This window comes from Rattus rattus, chromosome 9 (assembly GCF_011064425.1).
Source record: "Rattus rattus isolate New Zealand chromosome 9, Rrattus_CSIRO_v1, whole genome shotgun sequence".
NCBI lineage: Eukaryota > Metazoa > Chordata > Mammalia > Rodentia > Muridae > Rattus > Rattus rattus.
The window spans coordinates 60,613,204-60,626,652 of NC_046162.1; the positions used below are offsets into that span (position 1 = coordinate 60,613,204).

At 46.1% G+C, this 13,449-nt stretch overlaps 1 protein-coding gene across 1 annotated transcript; it reads left to right on the forward strand.

The window, feature by feature from the left end:
* Nucleotides 1-5,667: 5,667 nt before the first annotated feature.
* On the forward strand, nucleotides 5,668-13,394 carry Psme3 (proteasome activator subunit 3). The gene is made up of 11 exons (XM_032914497.1): nucleotides 5,668-5,940; nucleotides 6,636-6,668; nucleotides 6,777-6,839; nucleotides 7,075-7,179; nucleotides 9,151-9,199; nucleotides 9,568-9,680; nucleotides 10,069-10,137; nucleotides 10,251-10,318; nucleotides 10,456-10,510; nucleotides 10,624-10,710; nucleotides 11,676-13,394. The coding sequence occupies exons 1-11, from the start codon at nucleotides 5,899-5,901 to the stop codon at nucleotides 11,754-11,756; spliced, it is 765 nt and encodes a 254-aa protein (XP_032770388.1). The 5' UTR covers nucleotides 5,668-5,898; the 3' UTR covers nucleotides 11,757-13,394.
* Nucleotides 13,395-13,449: the final 55 nt, after the last annotated feature.

Genomic DNA, 13,449 nt, shown 5'->3' on the forward strand with positions numbered 1-13,449 from the left:
AGCCTGTGGTCTCTCTTACTGAGCCATCTCTTCAGCCTCTGAGAAAACAGTTTTTGTAAGTTGCCATGTTACTGGCTTGGGAGATTACAAATATGTATGACGACGCCCAGCTCTAGAAGATCTTAAATCCTTACCAAGTCAAATCTATCTATTTATGGGCTGGAGATCTGGCTCAGTGGTTAAGAGCACTGACTGCTCTTCCAGAGGTCCTGAGTTCAATTCCCAGCAACCACATGGTGGCTCACAACCATCTGTAATGGGATCTGATGCCCTCTTCTGGTGTGTCTGAAGACAGCTACAGTGTACTTATATATAGTAAATAAATAAATCTTTAAAAAAAAGAAAAAGCAGAGCATACTAGTACATGCTTAGAATCCCAGCCCTTGGGAGGCAGAGGCAGGAGTTTTAGGCCAGCCTGGGCTACACAGCAAGTTCCACGTTTCCCAGGGCTATCTACTGAGACTTGTCTCATAAACAAAAAACAAAATATTATTTAAACCCAAAGACAAACTACAAAGAGGGACTTGAGAGGCAGAGGCAGAAGAATCAAGATGTATAGGCTAACCTGAGCTATATCAAGACTCTATCCTCTTCTCAACAATTGTGTTTATCCATCCTATGTTGAAGGGCATTTGGTAGCTTCCAGTTAAGGCTACTGTGAATAGCATTGCTGTGAACATTCTTGTTTGTGTCTTTGGGTGAGCATATTTTTTGGGGGCATGATCCTAGAGAAGAGATTTCTGGGGCACAGATACATATATTTAGCTTGAATAGATACATCAAGGATAGTCTGGAACTTGCTAAGTATCTCAGAATTTACCTTGAACTTACCACCCCCCCCATGCCTATCTCAGCCTCTCCCGTTTTATTACATAAATTACAGCTGAAGTTATTATATTAAAAGATGACTTTATATATATAGATGTTCTCTTAGTTAAGATTTCTATTGATATGGTGAAGTGCCAGGATCAAAAGCAACTTGGGGAGGAAAGGATTTATTTCACTCAGAGCTCCATGTAACAGTTCATCATCAAAAGCAGGGAGGGCAGGAACTCCAACAGGGCAGGAACCTGGAGGCAGGAGCTGAGGCAGAGGCCATGGAAGGGTGCTGCTCCTCATGGCTTACTTAGCCTGATTTCTTATAGAACTCAGGACCACCAGCCCAGGGATGACCCCCACACCAGTGGGCTGAGTCGTTCCCCTTCAGTGGCTCAGTTGTCAATATTCACTGAGTGTGTATGAAGCCCTGTGCTTAATCCTCAGAATTTACATAGTGGAAGGAGAGGACCAGGTCCTACGAGTTGTCCTCCGACCTTTCCGTGCACACTGTGGCATACAGCTGGGTTGGAAATAAATAATAAATAAGTATTTTAAATTATTTTAAGCATAAGTTATCCGACTGAAGGAGGAGGCTTTTCCTGGAGACATTTGTCACCAGGCGGTAGGGCTTCAGGTTAGTCTCATCCCCAATAGTCCCAGAGAAATTCTAGCTTTATGATCGACTTTTTCCATGTTTTAGGGTTCCTTTTTCTTTTCTTTTTTTTTTTTTTTTTTTTTTTCGGAGCTGGGGACCAACCCAGGGCCTTGCGCTTGCTAGGCAAGCGCTCTACCACTGAGCCAAATCCCCAACCTCTAGGGTTCCTTTTTCAATGGTCAGATTTGGATTGTTCATGATATTCGGTCGCTGTTACTCGGCCTGGCCTTGAACTCCTGGGCTCGAGAGGTCTTCCTGTTTCACCTCCCCAAGCAGCTGCTTTCCTGATCAGGCTCAAGGCTCACAGATCCAGCCTCGGGCCCACCCTAGTTTGGAGTTAAGCTGAGATGTCTATGTTGGCTCAGCTGTCAATGGAAGATTCAGGACAGGAAGTGATGTCATCAGAGAGAGGAAGGGCTGGGGTGCTTGTAGGAATGGCCAACCTCAAGCTAACTGTGCTTGTTTCTGTCCTTTGGTACCTATCTAGTTTAGGCTATGTTTTCAGTCCCTTCCATATGGCAGTAACCAACCCCCATCAGGCTAGACCAATGAATTTCTGATTTAAAAATTAAAAGTAGGGCTGGAGGGCTGGAGAGATGGCTCAGAGGTTAAGAGCACTGACTGCTCTTCCAGAGGTCCTGAGTTCAATTCCCAGCAACCACATGGTGGCTCACAGCCATCTGTATTGAGATCTGATGCCCTCTTCTGGCCTGCAGGCATACATGCAGACAGAAAGCTGTATGATGTATAAGTAATAATAATAACAACAACAACAACAACAATAATAATAATAATAATAATAATAAAGTAGGGCTGGAGAGATGGTTCAGTGGTTAACAGTATTGGTTGTTTTTCCAGAGGACCCGGGTTCAAATCCCAGCACGCAGATGGCGGCTCACAACTGTCTGTAACTCTGGAATCTGACGCCTTTATACAGACACACATGTAGGCATACATGGGCACCCATGCACATAAATAAAATAAATTATATTTTTAAGTTATTTTTAAAAATTAAAAATGTACTACAATTTTGCAGTACTCAAGTCTTCTAGTTTGCTCTGAAATACAAACCTTAACTTCATTAAAAGCGGTCATTCATTTCTTCAAAAATTATAATCATCAAATGAGTGGTTTCTCTCCCTTGCCAGGCTGTACTCTAGGGCCAGAGCTCGGATTTTGATCTTGGCATACTTCAGACTTATTAGGAAAACTTCCATTTAATTCATTTAAAACAATTGTATTTCATACAGCAGTTGTTAGAAGGGAAGAGGCAAAGAGAACCACGCCAGGAATCGTTAAAGCCCAATTATTTACAGTTGTGTGTGGCAGTGCACTCGTGTAATGCCTTCCATCCTGTACCTGCCTCACCTGTGACATCATCCTACATAATGCCAACCCTAAGGAGGTAGAGGCAAGGGGATGGGGAGTTCAAGGCTCGTCTAGTCTAATAGTGAGTTGGAACCAGGGAAGAACGTTGCTTCTGAGTGGTTCCTCCTGGCTTGCTCAGTTTGCTTTTTTTTTTTTTTTTTTTTTTTTTTTTTTTCGAGCTGGGGACCCAACCCAGGGCCTTGCACTTCCTAGGCAAGCGCTCTACCACTGAGCTAAATCCCAACCCCTTCAGTTTGGTTTCTTATATACCCTAGGACGACCTCCTCGGGAATGGCACTGCCCACAACAGGCTGGATCTTTTCATATGAATCATCAATCAGGAAAGTGCCCCACTGGGTTGCCTACTGCTCAAGCTAATGCAGATACTTTCTCAATTGAAGTCCCCTCTTTCTAGATGACTCTGGCTCATGTCAAGTTATCATCATCATCATCATCACCATCAACAACAACATCATCATCATCACCATCAACAACAACATCATCATCATCACCATCAACAGCAACATCATCATCATCACCATCAACAACAACATCATCATCATCACCATCACCATCATCATCGTCGTCGTCGTCGTCATCACCATCAACATCATCATCATCATTATCATAATAATAATAACCTGGGCAGGTGATAAGGAACACTCCATTTGCTTCCGTCTTTTCAATGACATATGATTCATGAGCATAAACTGGAGGTGAAAGGGAAAGAATTGTGAAGTTCTTAGGAAAAGAGAAAGAATGACAGTCATTTGGCATATGAGAAACTTGTCAAGAGCATGGAGAAAGAGCCCATGAGGTATCATATATTTGATGGAGATTTATGGACATGAATTTAAAATAAGCCAGTCATCCTGAAGCACACAAAACTGAGTGGCATTTATCATTGCTTTCTCGATACAGAGATGGGTCAGTGTTTGGAACATTTAGAGAAGGGAGGAGCAAAAGGTGTATCTTTCTTCTTACAGTGTGTATCTGAAGACAAAGCAAGTTCTTTTCTGAGAATGAAGCCATTATTTCAATAAGCACGAACACTAGTTTTGAAGGTAGAATTCTGAAAGACACACAGAAGAGTGGCCCACTGACAGTACAAGGAAGCTAATTTGAGAGAGAATTCTGATGTTAAGTATCTAGAGACTAGTGTTAACAGGAAGTAGTGTGAAGATGGCTCAGGGATTAAGAGCACTGATTGCTCTTCCAGAGGTCCTGAGTTCGATTCCCAGCAACCACATGGTGGCTCACAACCATCTGGAATGAGGTCTGATGCCCTCTTCTGGTGTGTCTGAAGACAGCTAGAGTGTACTTATTTATAAGTGAGTAGAGGAGGAGGTTGGGAGGAGGGTATTTGCACTGGAATAAGTGGGAAGACTATCTTAGATCCCTGCTATTGTCTGTCTGCCATTTCTTTGCTCCCATTTGCATTTTGGTCACTTTATTTTCTGGTGTTTTTCCAGTATGAAGCACCAATGGCAACCAGAAACTTTAAGCAGATTGTTCACTTTCTGTACCCCAGAACTGTTGTTTTCCATAGAAGAGTCACTGGCTATGCCGGCTATTGAGTACTACAGCGTATCACATTTTCTGTTTTTGGTTGTTTTGTTACAATTTATATATGGCCTTACTTTGAAGCTCAGGCATTTAAAACCATTATCATTTGCTCTGGATGGGCTTACTTATTTTCTTATGTGTGCACAGAGGTCAGAGGGCAACTTGCAGGGATTGGCTGTCACACCTAGGTGTCTAAGGATTGAATTAACGTTGGTCGGCTTAGAGGCGAGTGCCTTTAATACCCACTATGTGGTCCACCTTTTAGCTCCTGGTAGCTCAAGCTTTCCTGAATATTTCCCATTTAGTTGGTTGATGCGGTGAATTGGAAATCCAGACACGAGGGGCTGACTGTATTGCAATATGTAAATTAACACTGGCTAAAGTTATTTATTTATTTATTTATTTATTTATTTTTTGGTTCTTTTTTTCGGAGCTGGGGACCGAACCCAGGACCTTGCGCTTCCTAGGCAAGCGCTCTACCACTGAGCTAAATCCCCAACCCCTAAAGTTATTTTTTTAATGCGTCTGCTAGAAGACCTCACCCTACATACATGATGCGCATATTTCTAGTCTCTCCAGAACACTGTTCTGGGGTCTAGCACATCCCCCTACTCCATTTTATTGCATGGAATAACCAATAGGAAAAGATACACCGAATAAACTGTTGAAAGAGGAGATTGCTGTCTCGGACTTCCAGTGGGAAAATGGTAACCATTTCCCCCTAGAACTGAAAACTTAAGTCTAATGAAGTCATTGAAAACAATGTGTTGTGTCTTAAGATAAGCCACTATCCTCTTTTGAGAGTGAATTTGCCTTAGGTACTTGATATCTGAGGTCTGCACGTTTATGATAACTGTACCAGGAAAGCTCGGTGCAATGGAACTTGTCTTGTGTTTGAGACTAGTCGTCAGGAGTAAGGGATGGGTGGCGGGAATCAGTAGTCACAGCCCGGAACCTTAAACTAGGGACCCGGGCCGCGGGCTTCTCCAGCCGACGTCACTAGGGCGCGACGCCTACTCTTCCAGAAGCAGTGGCACGTGAGGTACCACGGTGAAGTCGAGTTCCGGGACAATAAGACACATCACTCTTGAGTCCCTGGGAGATTTGGGTCTCAGCATCCCTGTCCTAGGTTTGCCACCACAGGTCACAAGGCCTGGAGTTCCATTATCCCCTCCGAGAACCTGTAGAGTTCAGCATCACAGCGACTGCGCAGGGCACGTGCTCATCCTCCCCAGGAGTCCCGGCGATTGGCTGTGACGCAACTTCCGGCGTGAGCGGCGAAAGCCGGGAGGGCGAGCGAGAGAGCTAGCAGGCAGCAGGCGGGCGGGTGGCCGGCCGGCACGGAGGGAGGGAACGAGCAAGCGGTGAGCAAGCCAGCGAGGGCGCCCGGGTCCCGAGGGCAGCGGAGATTCCTCAGGCCCCTCCGGTGCCCTCCCCGGAGCCCACAGCACCTCCGGCACCCAGCGGAGCGGACGCGGTCCTGCCCGGCCATGGCCTCGTTGCTGAAGGTGGATCAGGAAGTGAAGCTCAAGGTAGCGGCACAGCTCCGGCCTCCTCATCCCTCCTTTCGAACCCCTAGCAGTCGGATCTGCTCCCCACTCCCCAAGTCGTCTTTGTCTCCCTGGGGACACCAGGTATGAGCTTCCGCCTGGCTCAACCCAGCCCCCCACGCCTGGAGACGGCATTGGAGAGGACGGTATAGGGTGGCTTTCTGCCCTGCTTCTGGTGATGGAGTGCACCAGTGACTCCTCCTTGGACACGTGTTAGACTCAGTGCTTTAGGCTAGTGACAGGTGGAAGTCCCCGGCCCAGGAACGTCCCCGCCCCCGACCCTGCCACTGACCCTGCCCTTGAGGCTGGCCTACTGCGTATGATAGGCCAGGTCTTGGGGGGAGTTGGCACGTTTGTGAGCTCACTTCTTCCAGTCTGGCTTTTGTCTGCCTATGAAATTGAGACGGTTTCAGACAACACGGAGGGAGGGACCAAGGGGGGTGAGGGGTGGGTGGAAAGGGAGAGAAGGGGTAGAACTGACAGGTGCCGGCCTGCAACCCCAACATCTTCTCCCAAGATGGAGAAATGGATCCTCAAAAAAATGAAATATTTGCAGTCTGGGGGCCTCTCACCTTCTAATTATAATTTTAAGGTGAGGGTGAGACAGCTGGATTTGGGGTTCCCCATCCACACCCTTGTATCAATAGGTATTGAATTGCTCTCTTTGTTAATCCTAGGTTGATTCTTTCAGGGAGCGGATCACAAGTGAGGTGAGTGCTGGTTGTAAAAGAGAAAAGGGGCATTGGTTAATAGCTTGGGGTTTCCCAAAAAGATATCCATAGGGAGTTTATTAATTCAGGTGTATTTTCTCTGCCTAGGCAGAAGACTTGGTGGCAAATTTTTTCCCAAAGAAGTTATTAGAACTTGATAGTTTTTTGAAGGTGAGAGACGCTTTTATTTCTTTAAATTACTTCTCTGGTTCCTGTCTTTCTGACAGAGGGGGCAGACTGTGTGTTGATTCTGTTCTCTTGTGTACTGTAAAGGATTCGTTTTGCTTTTACAAGAAATATTCCTATCTTTCCCCCGTCTCTCTCCTTTTCTTTTCTTTTCTTTTTTCTTTCTTTTATTTTTAAACTTAACACTAATACTGTTTTGGGGTGAATGCCTCTCTTTCAGGAACCAATTCTAAATATCCATGACCTAACTCAGATCCACTCAGACATGAATCTCCCAGTCCCTGACCCCATTCTCCTCACCAATAGCCACGATGGACTGGATGGTGTGAGTGTCTTGCATTTATGTTTGTGTTCTTAGTATTTTGTTTTTTGGTAAGCTTGGGGACGTACGGAGATGTGGGATTTGCCTGTGGGTTCTGGGTTCTGTTTGAGGTGTGGTGACTCCAGCTATACCATACTACCTTTTGGACCATTCGCTTTGTTTTGGGCGAGGTGAGTACGTTAGTGCTGCTCTAGTTGTTAACCCAGGTTTTAATTAATTTGAAGCTGGCTGCAGGCTTCCCTCCACTACCTGGCTTTCCACACGCTTGGGGGCAAGACTGTTCTGTTCAGCATGCTGTCCTTATAGATGGCAGAACAGCTGTCCTTGCTGCCTAGCCTCAGTCCCAGTCTGCAGTCACTGTGCTTGCTGTGCTGAACTGTGCTTTACTGCACTTGCACTGTGCTTCTGAGACGGCATCTGATTATGGAGCCCCTGGCTAGCCTGCAACTCCTTATGCAGACTAGACTGAGTTGACCTCATACTCAACAAGATCTGCCTGCCCCTGCCACCTAAATGCTAGGAAGGAAGGTGCGAGCCGCCATGCCAGCCAGCACTGCTACTATATTAGTTGCAAGTCTATATTGAGTTATAACACCAGGAATACTATAGTTCCATCTAGATTCCTGTGGCTTGGTACTTTGTTGTTGTTGTTATTATTATTACTGGTTTTTGTTTTTTTTTTTTCTGTCCTAGAAGTCAAGCCTAGGGTCTTGTGTACCTATATAAATGCTGTACATCTGATTTATGTTCCTAGCTTTCAGAACTTTCTTAATTATAATTAATTAAGCTGGGGATGGTGGCTCAGCATTCAGCTTGCCTGGAGAAGGAGAGTTGTGTGTTCAAGATCAGCCTGGGATACATAGTAAATTGAAGGCTGGCTGGGACACATACTGGGAGCCTTTTTTTCTCTTTTTTTAAATAAGATTTTTTTTTATAAGTACACTGTAGCTGTCTTCAAACACACCAGAAGAGGGCATCAGATCCCATTACAGATGGTTGTGAGCCACCATGTGGTTGCTGGGATTTGAACTCTGGACTTCTGGAAGAGCAGTCAGTGCTGCTCTTAACCACTGAGCCATCTCTCCAGCCCAGAATCCTTTCTTCAGAATAAAACAAACTTGAAGTTAAGTCAGGGGACATCTCAGTAGTCTGCGTCCTTAGCTCCCAACATCACATATTCCTAGTGTAGAGAAGGCACTGTTCTGAGTTTGCTGAATGACAGATTTATCTTAGAATCAAAACACTAGTGCACACTCCCTCAGTTATCTCCTACCTGCCTTCTTGCTTTCTTCTTCTTTTTGTTTTTTTCTTTTCTTTTTTCGGAGCTGAGGACCGAACCCAGGGCCTTGCGCTTGCTAGGCAAGCCCTCTACCACTGAGCTAAATCCCCAACCCCTTCTTATTTTTTAAATGGAATTTTTCCCTGCTTTTCCACTACTTAAAAAAGTACTTTATTGTGTGGGTAGGGAGCTCTTTCCTTCTGCCATATTGGACCCAGGGATCAAACTTGGGTCATCAGACTTGGCAGCAAGTGCCTCTCCCTGCTGAGCCAACCTACTGACCACTTAGGCTGCTTTTTGTTCTATTAGTGGTAACTTTGACCTTCCCAACCAGAATGTAAGTTTCTTTTTGACGAGAACCCCTTTTAAAAACTTTATATGTATGTGTGTGTGCATTGAAATTCATATGATAGAGGGTTGGGGATTTAGCTCAGTGGTAGCGCGCTTGCCTAGCAAGCGCAAGGCCCTGGGTTTGGTCCCCAGCTCCAAAAAAACAACAACAACAACGACAAAAAAAAAAAAAAAAAAGAAATTCATATGATAATCTCTGGGGTCCAGAAAGGAATTACACTTCCTTATACAGTATCTTGTAATGGGCATGCTTGTTGAATGCAAAAATTAAACTTGTTTGTATAGTGTCTGTGATGGGCATGTGTGTTGAATCCACACTAATTCTTGCTTCTTTATACCTTTAGCCCACTTACAAGAAGCGCAGGTTGGATGAATGTGAAGAGGCCTTCCAAGGTAAGAGCTGCTGTCTAATCAGCTCACTTCAGCCGCCCTGAGATGTAGGATGGATCTGGACTTCATCAGCTCAGGAACTGAGGTCTCATTTAATTTCCAAGGTTAACAATCAGCAAATCCCCCTGGCTCAGTCATTTAGTCTTCCGGAACGCCAAGAGGGTCTGGTTGTGTGGATACCAGGGAGGATGCTTAGAGGCCCATATTCCGTGCCTTAGTTCCCCCGTAGGAGTAATTGCTACCTGATACATCAGGGGTGGTGTAGTCACTTAGAAGAGGTTATTACATCCAGGTCGAGGGAAGAAGGAAAAGGTGGAGGCTGCTCTTACTTTTCCACTGCAGTGAACATGTGTCCTTGACATATCTTCCAGGAACCAAGGTGTTTGTGATGCCCAACGGGATGTTGAAAAGCAACCAGCAGCTTGTGGACATTATTGAGAAAGTAAAACCTGAGATTCGGCTGCTGATCGAGAAATGTAACACGGTGAGGCAGGGGTTCGTGCCCAACGAGCGCCTCTAGAACTGTGGAATGATGGGAGGGGTTGGCAGGCTAAGGCCTTTGATTCCTTTGCCCTGGCATCAGTCCCCACCAGCAAGAATCATGTACTTCGGGGGCCGGAGAGATGGCTCAGTGGTTAAGAGCATCGACTACTCTTCTAGAGGTCCTGAGTTCAAATCCCAGCAACCACATGGTGGCTCACAATCATCTATAATGAGATCTGACGCCCTCTTCTGGTGTGTGTGAAAACAGCTACCGTGTACTTGTATATAATAAGTAAATAAATCCTTTCTAAAAAAGAATCATGTACTTCCAAGCCTGAGTAGGAAGGACCAAGGTCCTTCTACAAGTATTTTGTCTTCTCATGCTCTAGGTCAAAATGTGGGTTCAGCTCTTGATTCCCAGGATAGAAGATGGGAACAACTTCGGGGTGTCGATTCAGGTAGTGTGCCCGTGTTGCAAACTCAGCTCCTTCCCTGCTTTCTTTCTTTCCCTTGCTCTGTGGTGCTACAGTAGATGGTGGGGAAGTAACTTGGCTCACCTGTTTATCCCCAGGAGGAAACAGTTGCAGAGCTAAGAACTGTCGAGAGTGAAGCTGCGTCTTATCTGGACCAGATTTCTAGGTAAGGTGGTTTGTGCTGGACCTAGGAACAGGGGATGGTGAAGTGGGAGGCGTGCTCAGGGTCCAGGCCCAGGAATGTGGTTGGTGAAGTGGGAGGCGTGCTCAGGGCTCCCTTCAGCTGCTTTTTTTTCCTTCCAGATATTATATTACAAGAGCCAAATTGGTTTCTAAAATAGCTAAATACCCCCATGTGGTAAGTAGGGTGTTGTGGTCTGAGGTGGGGTGGCAAGATAGAGAAGAGACTAGGACTGAGCAGTCTGTGGGCATTTGGGCCTTGGAAGACGAGCCTCCCTACTCCCCATGCAGGAGGACTATCGCCGCACTGTCACAGAGATCGATGAGAAAGAGTACATCAGCCTCCGCCTCATCATCTCAGAGCTGAGGAATCAGTATGTGAGTACATCAGTCCCTGCCCAGAGTTGTCCTGCTTCTCATAGGCCTGTGGTGATTTCTATAAATCTGGGGTCGGAATGAAAGGAGTCCAGAGATGGTGTCTGTCTGCCTATAGTGCCATCTTAGGAGGTTGAGCAGTAGGATCCAAAATTTGAGGCCGGCCCAGGGTACAGAAATAGCTGTTTATGAGCTGGGAGTAGAGAGCATGAACCTCTGAGGGAGTCGAGTTGGGTGTGTGTGTCCTAGCTAGGTGGAGGTGCTGCACCACACATGGATGCTTAAGCACAGGCCTTGGTGCCAGAGGTGGCTTTACAACCAAGTTCTCCTGCGGGATTCATCTTGTTTGTTCTCAGACAAGGTCTTACTACGTATCCCTGGTTGCCCTGCAGCTCACTGTGTTGGTGACAGACTTTAAAGTTCCACTGACTCTGTCTCTCAAGTGCTGGGATAAAAGACATCTTAATATGCTTGATTTTTTGTTTTTGTCTGTGTGTCAGTGTGTGCACATTTGAGAGTGCAGGCACCTGTGGTCACCAGAAGAGGACATCAGATTCCCTAGAGCTGGAGTTATGACAGTTGAGAGTTGCCGGACATGGGTGCCAGCTCAGCCGTGCTCCTCTGCAGTGAGAACTCTGGTTCCTGCTGATGAGCCAGTGCTTCAGTCCGGAACCTGATCTTGATCGTGTTTAAGCTCAGACTTCAGCTTTTTTCTAAAATGGGAGAGTTTGATTACTGAATTTAAAAACAAAACAAAACACATAGCAGCAAGGCATTGTTGTACTTCTTGTACTTCTCAGTGTAATCAATGCTTAGAGCCAGCTTAGGAGGACAGGAAGTGGTGTTGCGTCCCCTTGCCCCCAGCTGGGTCAGGTGATGAGAGTGGGATAAGGCGAGCAGTTGCATCTCAGTCTCTTGGTGAGGTAGAGTTGAACATGTGAGTGATCTCCTGATCCTTCCTGTCCTAGGTCACGCTCCATGACATGATCCTGAAAAACATTGAGAAGATCAAACGGCCCCGAAGCAGCAATGCAGAGACACTGTACTGAGGCCAGGGCCAGGGCTAGGGGACTTTGTGAGTCTGGCTCAAGACCGACATTGCCTTGGTTTGTTATATGACTATCGTGATGGGGAAACTGGCTGGAAATAGTAATCACACCTCTCTGTTTTTAGTTAGAGTCTAATGAAACTCTCATCTAGTTCTGTGACGTGTTTACCTCTTTTTTCAGGCCTCAGGAACTCTTCTATCTCCTTCCCCAACACCCCCACCCAACCTGTCCTAATTTCTGGAGAACTCCAGGTTTGTGCAGCATACTGGCACAAGAAGAATTGTGGGTTTTTGTTTTTTCTCCCCCCTCTTTCCCGTTCTAGGTTTTGTGTTTTCTTCCTTTTGATGATTAGTTGGTTAAAAGCTGGAGGAACTATAGGGAAAGTGTTAGGTGTCTTTTAGGAACAGGGGAGTGGATGTGGAAGGGACATCTCTTTTGTCACAAGGCTAGTGTCTCTTGTTTCTGTGGGACTTTGGTCCCTCCTGTCTGTCCTGGTGAGCCTTAGGGTTTTCCTGCATCCATCCCACCTGGAGCCTGGCCATGACGAGGGAAACCTTAGGCTTTCAGCTACATCCCTACAGCTTCTTGGATGTTTTTATAACTGGGGTTTTCACATACACATGTGGACACATGTACATACGCATAGGGACATGTATACATGCTTCCTGCTCCATTATAGAACATACCTTCCTTCTTGTACCACACCCCCTCAAGCCCCTGTCACATACAACACCTCAGCAGGTGATAGTTGTCTCAGTCATCCACCCAGGCAAAAGTCCCAGGCCCACCCTCTCCTGATAATGTAGCCGCTGGTGCCAGGGTAAGTTGAAGGAGAACAGGAGCCGAGCAGCAGAGGCTCGTGGAGGCCTCCCTCTGCGACTCAGGTTCTTTTTGGTGTTATGCAAAAGCCGGTCCTCTGGCCCCCACCTGCCCTTCTCCTGGGCTAGCGTGTGCGCTGGCTAGGGAGCGGTCAGCTGTGAGGCCCAGAGGCTGCTGCTCCTCGCTATGCTTTCCCTTTGGGAAATGTTTCTCGTATTTATAGTATTGTGCTTCCAGGGAAAGCAGTAATTCATGTGTATATGTGTGTGTGCACATACACACGTGCACATGTGTGTGTGTGTGTGTGTGTGTTCGCGTGTGTGTATAAATATGCTGCGAAGGTCAAACCCATAGAAGAGTTGCCTCCTCTTGAATCTTCCAGAGATATCACTTGTTACAGCGTTTGTATTAACCCCACCAGCCCCCAGCTTTTTAAATGAGAGTTGTTCTCTGCAGTTAGCCTGCCAGTGACTCTCAGTGTCTATTTGACTTTACTCCTCTCCGTCTTCCAATTCCCAGTCATTTTTCCATCTGGGTGCATCACTTTCACTCCCAGCATTCTATAGAGCAGGAGTTGGGATGCGCTCTTCCCATGAGTAGTGCTCAGTAACAAACCAACTGCATTTTCATTGGGCAGTACACCTACCCACCCTCAGATCCCTTCCAGCTGAACCCCTTCCCGCCCACCATGTGTTTCTCAGTTTTCCTTTTTGTTTGATTGTTCCTCTGCCCCTCCCTCCTTGGATTGTAATGTAAAATTCTTTTACCATGTCAAGAAATTATTAAAAATACAGGTACTTTGACCTCTTTCTAAAGCTGCAGACCCTGGTGCCATACTCTGGTGACTAAGGGACATGGTGGTCTTCAGATGCTC